Source organism: Chiloscyllium plagiosum, chromosome 22, assembly GCF_004010195.1.
Source record: "Chiloscyllium plagiosum isolate BGI_BamShark_2017 chromosome 22, ASM401019v2, whole genome shotgun sequence".
NCBI classification, from domain to species: domain Eukaryota; kingdom Metazoa; phylum Chordata; class Chondrichthyes; order Orectolobiformes; family Hemiscylliidae; genus Chiloscyllium; species Chiloscyllium plagiosum.
This window is the reverse complement of record NC_057731.1, coordinates 4,069,281-4,084,220: the sequence shown is the minus strand read 5'-3', so window position 1 is coordinate 4,084,220 and position 14,940 is coordinate 4,069,281. Positions and strand designations below refer to the sequence as shown.

Sequence of the window (14,940 nt, the reverse complement as noted above, 5' to 3'; positions counted from 1 at the left end):
TCCTGTCTTCACAATCCTGCGATTTATATAAATCAGAATAACATTTTCTAAAGATTGCGTTAATCCTTTTATGATCCTGAGTCAGAATACCCGTACTTTCCTTGATAGACGTGATAGTTTGAGGGGCCTTCTTTTTCTTTACGAGAAATGCTAAGTATCTACCCGGTTTGTCGCTAAATTCATATAACCTTTGTTTTGCAAATAATATTTCCCTCTTAGCCGTTTGGGTAAGCGTGGTGTTTAGAGCTGTCCTAAGGGCCGTAATCCTTTGTAATTTGATCATAGAAGCTCTGTCAGCGTATGCTGTTTCAGCCGCTTTTAAGCGAGCTTCGAGCAGACGCTGTTGTTCTCCCTGATGGGTTGCTAGCTGTACCTGAATTAATTTCTAAAAAAGTTTTAAATTCTTGAGAGAAGTACTTTACAAATTTACTATCTTTCATCAGAAAGGGGTCCATACGCCAATGCCGAGGGGATGTCCCATTGTTCCTCGCCTTGATTTCCATATATACAGCAGCGTGATAGGAAATTACTATACTGCCTATTTTACAGGATGATATGGAATTTTAAAAAATCGAGGTGGCAAAAAACATCGATTCTGGTATGACATTTATGTGGCTTGGAGTAAAAAGAAAAATCTCTGCACTGTGGATGAAGGCATCTCCATACATCTACTAATCCTAATTCTTTGTTCCAATCCACCAGTTTTCTAGATCTGGGAGATATTCCTGCAGTACTCTTGGGAATCCTATCTATTTCCGGGTCCATAATACAATTAAAATTTCCCCCTATAATTGTATGACGAGCACCAAGAGCCATCAATTTTGAGAAGGCTTCCGTTATAAATTTAAAAGGATGTGCTGGGAGGCAATACAAATTTAAGATCCCATATTCCTCTCCATTTATAAGCGCTTTAATCAGAATATATCATCCAGATTTGTCTTTTATCTGATTTAGGATTTTGAAAGGGAAATTCTTCCGAATAAGAATAACAACTCCCCTGCTTTTTGAGCTGAAAGAAGAAAAAAAGGCCTGATCAAATCCACCCTGTCGTAATTTCAAGTGTTCTTTATCCAATAAGTGTGTCTCCTGTAGGAGGGTTATATCGACCCTTTCTTTCTTGAGGTTTGATAATATTTTCTTTCTTTTGACTGGTGAATTACTCCCCTTGACATTCCAGGTGCACCACTTAACCAACTGATCAACCATAATCATCCAGGCAAATCCGAGACCCCTCGGGAGGGGAAACCCTATCCAGAACATCCCGAGCATAGAGCATATAAAATTTACAAAAATAAAGGCTCTTTAATACATTCACATTGATATAATAAAAAACTATTTCTAAATAAAAAAACGTATTTAAATGGAGATTTTCCCCCTTTTTCACAGGGGGTATCACTTCCTTTCCAACAGTCCATCGTATCCTCTCCCAACCAGTGCCCCACCCTTGACCCAGGAGCTCCTTGATAGGATGAAGAAAATTCAAATTTACTACAGAGCTAGAGTTAACAGTGAGCCCCCCACCCACATCAACACCAACACCTGGATATATTTGGTAATGTTAATACCATGTATAAACATATATAACTATAAAATTACAGCCTCAACAAGTAATAATTAAACATAATAATACAAAGTAACAGGGGAAAACAACCCTGTTCCTAAAGACAGAAATAAAACTGGATAAGGTAACCACCTCCCCCCACCAACATTAACTAGCCCCCCCCGGCCTATATATATATAAAAAAAGGGGAGAAAATCATTAAGGAGAGAACAAATAAATAAATCCCTCTCCCCACCCTCCGAAGATAATATTAAACAGTCAGGTAAAAAAAGGGATTAATATAAAAAAAAGGGGATGTAAACCGGAGTGGCGGGGGGGGGGGAGAGCAAATCAAATAATTCTTACAATTTATCTAAGAGAGTCCAAAAATTCCTTGACCTTTTCCGGCGATCCGAAGTTATACACGGACCCTTCATGGTTAAAGCGTAGCATCGCTGGGTAGCGCAAGGAGTACTGAATATTTAAGTCCCTTAAACACTACTTCACTTCATCAAACGCCTTCCTCTTTCGGATCAGAGCTGGGGAAAAGTCCTGGAAAAACGTAATCTTGGATCCTTTATAAATCATGGTTTGGCGATCTTTCCCAAGATTTCTGGAAGCTTCTAAGAGCATCTGCCTCCTTATAGCTCTGCAGCCGGAACAGGATTGGGTGGGGGCGCTGGTTCGAGCCGGGCCCATGCTCTGTAACCCGGTAGGCTCATTCCACCCTTACCTGGCCTGATTCAGCCTCCAGATTTAAAAGCTGTGGAAGCCACTGCTCGAGGAACGCTGTAAGCTGGTCTTCCTCTTCCTGTTCGGGAAGACCCAGCAAACGAATATTTTTTCGACGACCTCGAAAATGTGATTCTCCAAGGTCCGGACTCGCTGTTCAAGAGACCGGACTCGATCCACGGCCGATTCTGCTATAGTTTCGGGGGTCGCGGCCTTTAGTTCCACTCCTCCGACTTGGCGCTCAATTTCCTTGATGTCTTGATCGTGCTTTTGTACCGCGGCCAAGAGTGAGTCCCATCAGCTCCGGGATTCTTCAATGAAGGCACGATCTTCGCATCGAGTTTTGAGATTATTTCCGCGAGGCTCGCCACCGTAGGTAAGTCCCCCAGGGCGGCTGCGGACGCCTCTGCTGCAGTTGGAGAGGGTGGGGGAGGGGTTCCTGCCTGCTGAGAGCTGCGGGCTCCCTTCCCTTTAGTCATTTTTACTGGAGATTAAATTGTTTAAATGCAGTACTAAGCAACTAATTACACTAAAAACTATTTTGAATGATTTGGTGTGGTGGGGTGGGTGACCCACTTTGCCCAAGGCTTGGGAGGAGCACTATAGACTCAGACTTGCTGGGTCGCTGCCATCTAGGATCCCAAAGATGATTCTTGATGGGATTGAGAGTAACGGGGTAGTTATTATGAGGAACTTTAACTTCCCCAATATTGACTGGGATACTATAGGTCAAGTAGTTTAGATGGGTCAGTTTTTGTTCAATGTGTGCAGAAAGGTTTTCTGACACAGTATGTAGACAGGCCAACAAGGGGAGATGCCATATTGGATTTGGTACTGGGGAATGAACCGGGCCAGGTGTTAGAGATGAGTTATTTGGCGATAGTGACCATAATTCGGTTATGTTTACAATAAAAATGGGCAGGGATAGGTATATACTGCAGGGAAAGAGGTATAACTGGGGAAAAGATAATTATGATACGATTAGGCAAGATTTAGGATGCATAGGATGGGGAAGGAAACTGCAGGGCTGGAAATGTGTTGCTGGAAAAGCGCAGCAGGTCAGGCAGCATCCAGGGAGAAAAGGCAATTATGATACGATTAGGCAAGATTTAGGATGCATAGGATGGGGAAGGAAACTGCAGGGTATGGGCACACTTGAAATGTGGAGCTCATTCAAAGAACAGCTACTGTGGGACCTTGATAAGTATATACCCATCAGGCAAGGAGGTTGTTGTCAAGAGAAGGAGCCATGGTTCACTAAAGAAGTTGAAGCTCTTGTCAAGAGGAAGAAGACGACTTAAGTGAGGATGAGGCGTGAAGGCTCGGTTAGGAGGCTTGAGAGTTAAAAGTTAGCCAGAAAAGATCTAAAGAGAGGGGTAGGAAGAACCAGGAGGGGACATGAGAAGTTGTTGGCAGATAGGATCAAGGAAAACCCTAAGGCCATCTATCGGTATATCAGAAATAAAAGAATGACTGGAGTAAGGTTAGGGCCAATCGAAGATAGTAGTGGTAAGTTGTGTGTGGAATCTGAGGACATAGGGGAAGTGCTTAATGAATATTTTTCATCAGTATTCACTTTGGAAAAGGGCAATATTAGTGAGAATACGGAGATTATGAGCTACAAGATTAGATGGGATTGAGGTTGACAAAGAGGAGGTTTTAGCAATTTTGGAAGATTTGAAAATAGATCAGACCCCTGGGCCGGATGGGATTTATCCTCTGCTTCTCTGGGAAGCCAGGGACGACATGGCCAGGCCTTCGGCTTCGATCTTTATGCTATCATTGTCGACAGGAGTAGTGACAGAAGACTAAAGGATAGTAAATGTTGTTCCTTTGATTAAGGAGGGGATTCGCAACAATGCTGGTAGTTACAGGCCAGTGAGCCTTACTTCAGTTGTGGGTGTGGTGGTGGAAAAGGTTCTCAGAGCCAGGATTTATAATCATCTGGAAAGGAGTAATTTGATTAGAGATAGTCAGCACGGCTTTGTGAAGGGTAGGTCGTGTCTCACTGACGTTATTGAGTTCTTCGAGAAGGTGACAAAACAGGTGGATGGAGTTAAGGCGGTTGATGTGGTGTATATGGACTTCAGTAAGGCATTTAATAAGGTTCCACACAATAGGCTATTGCACAAAATACAGAGTTTCGGGAATGAAGGTGATTTAACGGTTTGGATCAGAACTTGGCTAGCTGAAAGAAGACAGAGGGTGGTGGTTGATGGGAAATCTTCATCCTGGAGCTCAGTTACTAGTCATGTGTTGCAAGGATCTGTTGTGGGGCCACTGCTGTTTGTCATTTTTATAAATGATCCGGATGTGGGTGTAGAAGGATGGGTTAGTAAATTTGCAGATGACACTAAGGTAGGCAGAGTTGTGGATAGTGCAGGAGGATGTTGTGGGTTGCAGAGGGACATAGATAAGATGCAGAGCTGGGCTAAGAAGTGGCAAATGGAGTTTAATGCAGAAAAGTGTGAGGTGGTTCACTTTGGAAGAAATAACAGGAATGCAGAGTACTGTGCTAATGGTAAAGTTCTTGGCAGTGTAGATGAACAGAGAGATCTCGGTGTCCAGATGCATAACTCCTTGAAAGCTGTCACCCAGGTTGATAGGGTTGTTAAGAAGGTATGTGGTGTATCGGCATTTATTGGTAGGGGGATTGTGTTTCGAAGCTATGAGGCCATGCTTCAGCTGTAGAAGACACTGGTAAGGCCGCACCTGGAGTATTGCATGCAGTTCTGGTCACCGCATTATAGGAAGGATGTGGAAGCTTTGGAAGTGTTCAGAGGAGATTTACTAGGATGTTGCCTGGTATGGAAGCAAGGTCTTAATGAGGAAAGGCTGAGGGAACTGAGGCTGTTTTAGTTGGAGAGAAGAAGGTTGACAGGTGACTTGATCAAGACGTATAAGATAATTAGAGGGTTAGATAGGGTGGACTGTTAGATGCTTTTTCCTCGGATGGTGATGACTAACACAAGGGAACATAGCTTTAAATTGAGGGATGATAGATTTAGGGGTAGCTTCTTCACTCAGAGTCGTCGAGGCGTGGAATAGACTTGCTGACGTTAAGGGCATTTAAATGGGCATTGGACATACATATGGATAATGATGGAATGGTGTAGGTAGGTAGATGGACATCAGATTATTTTCATAGGTTGGCGCAACATTGAGGGCTGAAGGGCCTGCATTGTGCTATAACATTCTACGTTCGATATGTTTCCCAAACTAAACATTTGCATGCATTTTGCCCATGTCCCTCTAAACCTTTCATGTTCATGTACCTATCCAAATATCTTTTAAATATTATAATTGTACCCGCATCTTCCTTTGGCAGTTCATTCCACATATACATCATACTCCAGGGGGAAAAAGTCCCGGAGTGTGGTGCTGCAAAAACACAGCAGGTCAGGCAGCATCCGAGGAGCAGGTGAGTCGATGTCTCGGGCATAAGTCCTTCATCAGGAATGAGGCTTGTGGGTCGGGGCTGAGAGATAAATGACCTATTTGTTCGGTTCTTAGACTGTGAGCAGATCTGGGCATCACACCTTGGGCCGGATATGTTAGCTCTGGAGGGAGTTCAATGCAAGTTTACAAGGATGATATCTGGAATTAGGGGTTAAATTGCGAGGAGAGATTAAACAAATTAGGCCTTTACTCTCTGGAACCTGGAAGGTTAAGGGTTGATCAAATTGATTTCTTCAGGATGTTAACAGAGAAAGACAAACAGATAAGGATAAACTATTTCCAGTGGTTGGCGATTCTATAAATAGGGAATGTAGTTTGAGAATTAGGGCCAGGCTATTCTGGAGAGATATTAGCAAGCACTTCTACACTCAACAAGTAGTGGAAGCTTGGAAGTCCTCCTCAAATGGTGATTGATGCTAATTCAATTATTAAATTTAAATCTGAGATAGACAGTTTTTTTTTTAAGTTAGGGTAGCAAGGGATGTGAGCTCAAGCCAGGCATAAGGTGTTAGGCCACTGGTCAGCCATGTGTTATTGAATGGTGGGACAGTCTTGAGGGGCTGAATGGCCTACTCCTGTAACTGTGTTCTTAATCTTTTTCTTCTGTTTGACAATCAATTCTCTATTTAGTCAGTACACTACCCCCAATTGCACACGCTTTAATTTTACATGCTCACCTCTTTTATGTGAAACCACACCCACTTGTTCTCTCTGATAACTCTACTATTTACATCCTCCAAAAATTCCATTAGATTTTTCAAGTACGATTTCCTGTTTGTAAATCCATGCTGATTCAGTCTAATTCTATACTGTTACCCAAGTAGACTGCTGTTTAATCTTCTAAAATAGACTCTTATCATTTTCCATCAGACCGTAAGAGCATAATTTAGGCTGTTTGGCTCATCGAGTCTTCTCCACCATTTAGTCATTGCTGATAGTTTATCAACCCCATTTTATCGCTTTTTTCTTGTAACCTTTGATCCCTTGGCAATCAGGAACTTATCTATGTCTGTTTTAAATATACTCAATGACCTGGCCTCTGGAGCTTTCTGTTGCAATGAATTCCCCAGATTCACCACTCTCTGACTGAAGAAGTTTCTCCTTACTTCCATTCTAAGGGGTCTTCCCTTTACTGTAAGGATGTGCTCTCGGGTTCTCATCTCTCCTGTCAATGGAAACATTTTCTCAATGTCCATTCTGTTCAGGCCATTCAGTATTCTGTAAGTTTCAATCATATCTGCCCTCATCCTTCTAAACTCCATCGAGTGTAGTCCAAGAGCCCTCACAAGTTCCTCATATGTTAAGCTTTTCATTCCTGGGATCATTCGTGTGAACCTCCTCTGGACCTGCTCCAGGACCGGTATATCCTTCCTGAGGTATGGGGCCCAAAACTGCTCACGATACTCTAAATTTGGTCTGATGAGAACTTTATAAAGTCTCAGAAGTATATCCTGCTTTTATATTCTCATCCTCTCGAGATGAATGACAACATTGCATTTGCCATTCTGACAACCGACTCAACCTGCAAGTTTACCTTAAGAGAAATCTGGATTAGAACTCCCAAGTCCCTTTGCACTCCAGATTTCTGAATTTTCTCCCCATTTAGAAAATAGTCCATGCCTCTATCCTTCCTACCAAAATGCATGACCTCACATTTTCCCATGTTATGTTCCATCTGCCACTTCTTTGCTCACTCTCCTATCCTGTCCAAGTCTTGCTGCAGGCCCCTGCCTCCTCAATGCTACCTACCCCTCTACCTATCTTTATATCATATGCAAACTTAGCCAGAATGCCCTTAATTCCTTCATCCAGATCATTAATATATAAAGTGAAAAATTGTGCTCCCAGTAGTCACTGGCTTCCATCCTGAGAAGGACTTTTTTATCCCCACTCTGTCATCTGCCAGACAGCCAATCCTCTATTCGTACTAGTGCCTTGCCTGTGAAGCCATGGGCCCTTGTCTTACTCTGCAGCCTCCTGTACGGCACCTTTTCAAACGCCTTGTGGAGGTCCAAATAGATAACATCCATTGGCTCTCATTGGTCTGACCTGCTCATCACTTCCTCAAAGAATTCTAACAGATTTGTCAGGCAAGTCAGACAAATTTGCCAGATTTGGTGACTTTGCACTATTTTGCAATGCATTTCCAAGTATTCAGAAGCTCATCCTTCACAATGGATTGCATTATCTTAGCAATGACTGAGGTCAGACCAATCAATCTCTAATTTCCCATCTTTTGTCTTACTCCCTTCTTAAACAGGGGGGTTACATTCAGAATTTTCCATCCTCTCAGACCCTCCCTGACTCCAGCGTTTCTTGGAAGATCTCTACTAAAGCCTCCATTATTTTTTCAGCTGTCTCCTTCAGAACTCTGGGATGTAGTTCAACTGGTCCACTTTCAGACCTTTCAGTTCTTCTAGCACCTTCTCCTTGGTGATGGTTGCTGTACTCATCTCTGCTCCTCCTATTCTCTCTTGAATTTTTGGGATATTACTCGTGTCTTCCACTGTGAAGACTGACACAAAGTCCTTATTCAGTTCCTCAATACTTTCCCAGTGTCATTTTCCAGTGGTCTAGTATCCACTTTTTGCCTCTCTTTTGCCCTTTATTTATCTAAAGAAACTCTTGCAGTCTTTTTCTAATATTATTGGCTAGCTTACTGTCATGTTTAACCTTCTCCCTCCTTATTTCTTTATTTGTTGTCCGTTGTCGGTCTTTGTAAGCTTCCCAATCCTCTGGCTTCCCATTGCCCTTTGCTACATTATATGCTTTCTCTTTTGCTTTTATGCTGTCCCTGATTTCCCTGGTTAACCGTGGTTGCCTCATCCTCCCTTTAGTATGCTTCTTTTTCCTTGGAATGTATTTTTGCTGTAATTCCTGAATTACTCCCAGAAACTCCTGCCATTGCTGTTCCACTGCCTTCTCTGCTAGGCTCCTCTCTCATGTCCCTGTAGTTGCCTTTATTCGACTGTAATACTGTTAGATCTGATTCCACGCTGTAGGGATAGCTCCCTCTTACTGATATCAGACTGTCAGTTTGTAATTCCCTGTTTTCTCTGCACTTTTTTTAAAGTAGTGTGGTTATATTAGCTACCCTCCAACCCATGTTCTAGAGTCTATAGAATTTCGAAGGATGGCCACCAATGCACCCACTATTTCTAGGGCCACGTAAGTATTCTGTGATGTGGATTATTGGACTCTGATAATTTGTCACCTTTGAATCCTGTCAATTCCCCAGCACCATTTCCCTGTAAATACTGTCAGACCTCCTCTCTGAGTGGATCATGTGTTTCCCAACAGTTTTCAGATTTTATTCGTGACCTCCTTTGTGAAGATCAAATGGTCATATGTATTTAATTAGTTCTGAAGGAGGGTCACTGGACCTGAAACATTAACTCTATTTTCTCTTCACAGATACTGCATGACCTGCTGAGTTTCTGCAGCAAATTGTCTTTGTTTCACATTTCCAACATCCACAGTTCTTTGCTGTGTGTTTACTTCTCTGCTTCCTGTTGATTAACCAATCCACTATCCATGCTCACACATCGCTCCCCCACCAAATTGCTTAAAATTTTCTCTGACATAATTTTTTTATACAGCACATTATGACATGCTTTTATCCCTTCTTCAGTCTTCTGTCTAGTGCTGCCAGACCTGCTGAGTTTCTCCAGCAATTTCTGTTTATCCAACAGGAAGTAGAGCCAAGGTGAATGGGTCATTTTCAAGTTGGCAAACAATAACTAGTGGAATTCTGCATAGATCAGTGCTGAGGGTACTTATTAATAAAAGACAAGATCAGTACAGTAGTCAGAAATGATCATGACTTGGAAAATCAAGATGTAGAATCAGATTGGATGGAGATGAGAAATAGCAAGGGAACAAAATCACTAGTAAGTGTGGTTGATTGGTCTTCCGACAGTAAGGCAGAGAACAATTCGAGAAATGATAAGAATTATTAAGAAAAAGACTGCAGTAATTCTGGGTAATCTTAATAGACTTTGGACAAATCAAATTGACAAAGATAGCCTTGAGGATGAGTTGAGAGAGTGAATATAGAACAGTTTAGAGTCATAGAGAAGTACAGCATGGAAACAGACCCTTCGGTCCAATCCGTCCATGCCGACCAGATATCCCAACCCAATCTAGTCCCCCTGCCAGCACCCGGCCCATATCCCTCCAAATCCTTCCTATTCATATACCCATCCAAATGCCTCTTACTCTGTTCTGAAAATCATTATCGAATCACAGAATCTCTACAGTGTGGAAGCAGACCATTCAGCCCATCAAGTTCATACCAACCCTCTGAAGAGCATCCCTCCCAGACCCACTCCCATACTCTAACCCTGTATTTTCCACGGCTAATCCACATCCCTGAACACTACGGGCAATTTAGCATGGCCAATTGTGATGAAGCTGCTCCTTTAACAAGGTTATGCTGTCCTTGGTTTTTTTGTTCAGAGGTCGTGAAAGATACAGACTCTGAAAAGTCCAAGTTTGAAGGGTTTTAGGGCCAGTTTAATTGTAGCGAACAGATGCAGCCTCAGGTTTCCAATTTTTTAAAAGAAATACTTGTACAATGAAAGGGAAGTGGTCAGTTCTCCCAGCTCAGCTTTTCTTTGGTTTGATTTGGTTTTGGCAATCTGGCTTTTCACTGAAAGCAGTCAAGCAGTTTGAGGCTGCTGAGCCAAGAAACAGCTACATGGACGAGGGTATTTCATGCTACCACCCCCCCCTCTCCTGTAAGACCCTGTGTTTGATTTTACTTTTTGTGCTAAGGGGTGTTGATGGGGATTGTTGTAAGTATTTGGAACAACATCATTAATTTGGGATAATCTGTTGGGTTTTCGGATAGATTAAGATATTCTGTATTCTGTTTTCTTTTGTTTGTGTTTCATTCAGTAATCTTCCAAATAAATTCTGTTTTGTTTGAAATTAAGTGGTTTGACCAGTTGCATCACTCCTGGAATATCTGCTTTCCACCTTCTTAAAACAACTTGCAAAAGTAGGGTCTGGGGTACTTTCTTGAAGTGTTTTCAGGGTGCTGGCCTGGTCCATAACACCGTCCACCTAACCTGCACATCTTTGAACTGGGAGGAAACCCACAGACACTGGGGAATGTAATGTTTTTGATCTGCTAACATGTAATAAGACAGGATTAATTAATTCACAGTAAAGCTGATGATGCAAATAGGTGCAGACAGATAGGAAAACAGGTTGTGATAAAGGACACAGTTTATAAAATGGATGTAGTTTGGTTAAGTGAGTGGGTGAAAAGTTTGCAGATGGATTTATTATATAAGGTTGTCTGCTTCAATGGGAAGAATAGAAAACCAGAATGTTGTTTAAATGGAGAATAACTGCACAATGCTGTATGGAGAATAACTGCACAATGCTGTAGGATGGGGGATTTGGTGTATTTGTACCACAAAAAGCTAAGGTAATGATGCAGCAAGTAATTAGGAAGGCAACTGGAATGTTAGTTTTTTTTTGTTATGGGAATTAAATTTAAAATTGTGGAAATCTCATGTTGGGCGTTGGTGAGACCTCGCGTTATGTGCAGTTTTGGTTTCCTTAATTCAAGAAGGATGCACTTGCAGTTGAAGCATTTGAGAGAAGGTTCTCTGAGCTGATTCATAGAGATCTCCAGCACAGAAATAGGCCCTTCGTCTTATCATTTCTGCACCAATCATAAGCATTCATTGAATTGTTCTAATCCCATTTTCCAACACTTGGCCCATGGCCTTGTCTGCCTTGGCATTGCAAGTGCACATCTAAATATTTGTCAAAGGTTACTTAACACCCAAAAGTGGCCAAGACAACTTAAATACAATCCAACTTGCTAAACGTTTCAGGTTTTCTGTTGACAAAAATAAGTTTTAGCTGGTTTGAGTCTATCTCATGCATCCAACATTCAATGTGGCATTTTCTTCGATTTTGCTCTTCTCTTCAGACTGGAAGCTGTTCCCTGCTTTATACTTTCCTTCCCTCTACTACAGTCATTTTCAGATTTACTGATGAACTGGTGACTTTATTTTCATGAAGAATAACTTTCAGATCTTTTTACATGTCAATAGTGGCACTTAATCAGGCAGGAAGCATACAAAGTGAACTTGGCTGGCTCCTTGTTCTTCGTTGGACTACTCATCGGTAACATTTTGTTTGGGCCCTTGTCTGACCGCTTTGGCAGGAAACCAATCTTCCTCACAGGTAAGGCTGAATGCCAATATTAAACTTGTTCTGAGATTTTTCTTTAACCCTGTAGGGAGTATGAAAGAAAGCTATTTTTACCTGTGCTGTTCCATCAATTTCATTAAATGTAAGAACTGTGATTTCGACAACTTGCATTTCTAAAACATGTTTAACATAATGTGCCCCAGTGTGCTTCACAGAAGTGTTATCAATCAACATATGACAGGAAGGCAGACTAGGAGATCCGAGTTCAGATGGTTGGAAAGCATGGTTAGGTCTAGAGGTAACAAAAGCATGAATGAATTAATGTTTTGGTAGCAGATGAGCTGAAATGCGTGAAGACAGAGAGTGTTGCACATAAGGAAATGTGCCTGTTTGATCTGAGGTCTTTTGCTATCTGCCAACAAAACCAGAAAAGGGGATTTTGATTATGGGGCACAGATGTCAAAATAGTTTTATTTGCAGTAAACATGTAAAACAACCTGTTTTTGGCCCCAGAAATCAATATCTTGCATATTATTGAGATGCAATGTCAGACATAACATGCTATACTCATTAGTTTACTCCATTGTTCACTTCACACATGCATATCTATCTTACTGCAATGTTCCAACTGGATGAAAAAGAGTAAGCGTGGGATGGAGAGCTCTTGTGGTGCAGTAGTAGTGTTCCTACCACTGTCAAAAGTTTGGGTTCAAGTCCCATCTACCCCAAACAAATGTCATAACACATCTGAACAGATTTATTAAAAATATTTACGGGCTGTGATGTGAAGATGCACTGGCATTTATGTTGAGTGACCAAGATGATCATTCACCTCTGTGCTGATAGTTCACTTCTGTACTTGGCATAAAAGTCAACCCTTGAAAAATCCCTCCAAAAACACAGCAACTTGAATACTGACACTTATAGTAATATGTTCTTATGCATTTTCTTCCATTGCTTGATTTTAGTGAGTTAGGGAGGATCGAAATCTGTCCTGGATTTGTATGTGGATTCTAGAATTTGTATGTGGATATATGCAAGGTGTGATGAGTTTGCAGACATAATCACTGAGTATTTAAGGATGAAGGCAAGAGTTCAAAGGGCGGTTGCATTCCTTACGAATTTCAAAAAGTTGCAGATTCTTTAATCTCAGTTCACGATGATATGTAAACTTGGCTCTAGGTGTTTAAAAGAAATACCCTCTTAATTTACTATATTTTTGTAGGCAATGCATGTTTGTCAACAGAATAGTCTGGTTACTGTCAAGTTTAAAACATCTCGGGGTTTATAAATGATTGCATTATATTTTAACTGGCTAAAGTTGCAAGGGGGTTCTTTGTTGATTTAAAATCAGAAATTTAAATTATTGCATGTGTTGATGAGCCCTAACTAAACTAGTCTTTCGGCATGATATACAAGCAGCTGGTAAGTTTTACCATTAAACTCGATTGGCAGCAAATTGTAGGCCTTTGAAATGTGCAGCGCAGACGTTTCTTAGCATCTTTGCTTCTAGAATTGACATTTACTCAGTGGACTGAGGTAGGGATTACAAGTCACATTGTACTATGGAGAGTCTCTGAAAGCTCTTCCCTTTGTTATTTTCCATATATCTGCACCACCAGTAATTATGTTGTCCTTCTCCTGTGTAATTCTAGATGGAAAGGACAAGCTTGCATTTATAAAGTACATTTCACATCCTCAGGAATTCCTGGAAAATATAACAGCCAGTTAATTTTCATTTTGCAATTTAGCCAGTTCTCATATTTAGGTAAACGCAGCTATTTTATTCATGTTCTTAATTGTAAATAATCCAGCTGTTAGCTTAAGTCTGAAAGAAATGATATGACTGGAGAGACCTTGGAGTGCAGGTTCATAGCTCCTTGAAAGTGGAGTCGCAGGTAGATAGGATAGTGAAGAAGTCGCTTAGTATGCTTTCCTATATTGGTCAGGGTATTGAGTACAGGAGTTGGGAATATTGCATGCAAATCTGGTCTCCTTTCTATCGGAAGGATGTTGTGAAACTTAAAAGGGTTCAGAAAAGATTTACAAGAATGTTGCCAGGGTTGGAGGTTTTGAGCTATTGGAAGAGGCTGAACAGGCTGGGGCTGTTTTCCCTGGAGCTACAGAGGCTGAGGGGTGACCTTTATAGAGGTTTGTAAAATCGTGAGGGGCATGGAATAGAGTTGATAGACCAAGTCTTCTCCCTGGGGTGGGGGAGTCCAGAACTAGAGAGCATAGGTTTAGGGTGAGAGGGGAAAGATATCAAAAATACCTAAGGGGCAATGTTTTCACGCGGAGGCTGGTACGTGTATGGAATGGGTTGCTAGAGGAAGTGGTGGAGGCTAGTACGATGGCAACATTTAAAAGATATCTGGATGGGTATATGAATAGGAAGGGTTTGGAGAGATATGGGCTGGGTGCTGGCAGGTGGGACTAGATTGGGTTGGAATATCTGGTTGGACGGAAGGGTCTGTTTCAATGCTGTACATCTCTTTGGCTGGGTTTGGTAGGAAAGCTTGCTAAAGGCATTCTGTTAAACTCCATCTCCACCACTCCCTTCTCCAGACATAGGATAAATATTGTGGCACATGTGGGTGTGGTTTCTGCTTCATCTGAAATTTGGATGACTTAATGAAAATCTGTCTTTCCGCCATGAACTTAAGTTGGGAGCGAATTTAAACCATGACATAAGAACCAAATGCTGTAACTATCTTTTATTTAGGATATGAGCAGATATGCATGAATGACAAATTTGGTCATTATTAATTTTGCAAAAAGGTTGCCATGGTTCCTCTGATGAATTGGTGTTCGCTGGTTAATTTATAGATGTTTCAACCGAAAGAACACAGCATACCTTCAAGAGGGTAGAATAATATATCTGGGTAATGTTGAGTTAGTTATAGCCAGTGCTCCCTTTACAGGATGTCAGAAGTAGATGGCAGTTGATAATAAATCCTTTCCCCATGACTCAGATGAACTACTCACAATGTTCAAGTCTTGGTTAAGCTATTCCATCCTTTACGAGAACATGCAGG

General features: G+C 41.4%; 1 protein-coding gene across 3 annotated transcripts in view; it reads left to right on the top strand.

Annotated features, from left to right (window-relative positions):
- slc22a15 (solute carrier family 22 member 15) overlaps positions 1-14,940 on the top strand; it is a 79,887-nt gene that overhangs the window by 4,964 nt on the left and 59,983 nt on the right. For all 3 annotated transcript variants that reach the window (XR_006314884.1, XM_043712293.1, XM_043712294.1), the window contains exon 2: positions 11,806-11,938. Coding sequence is in view for 2 of the 3 variants with exons in the window: in XM_043712293.1 (XP_043568228.1) it covers positions 11,806-11,938 (133 nt within the window). In the remaining variant the exon portion in view is untranslated. The remainder of the gene's footprint in view (positions 1-11,805; positions 11,939-14,940) is intronic.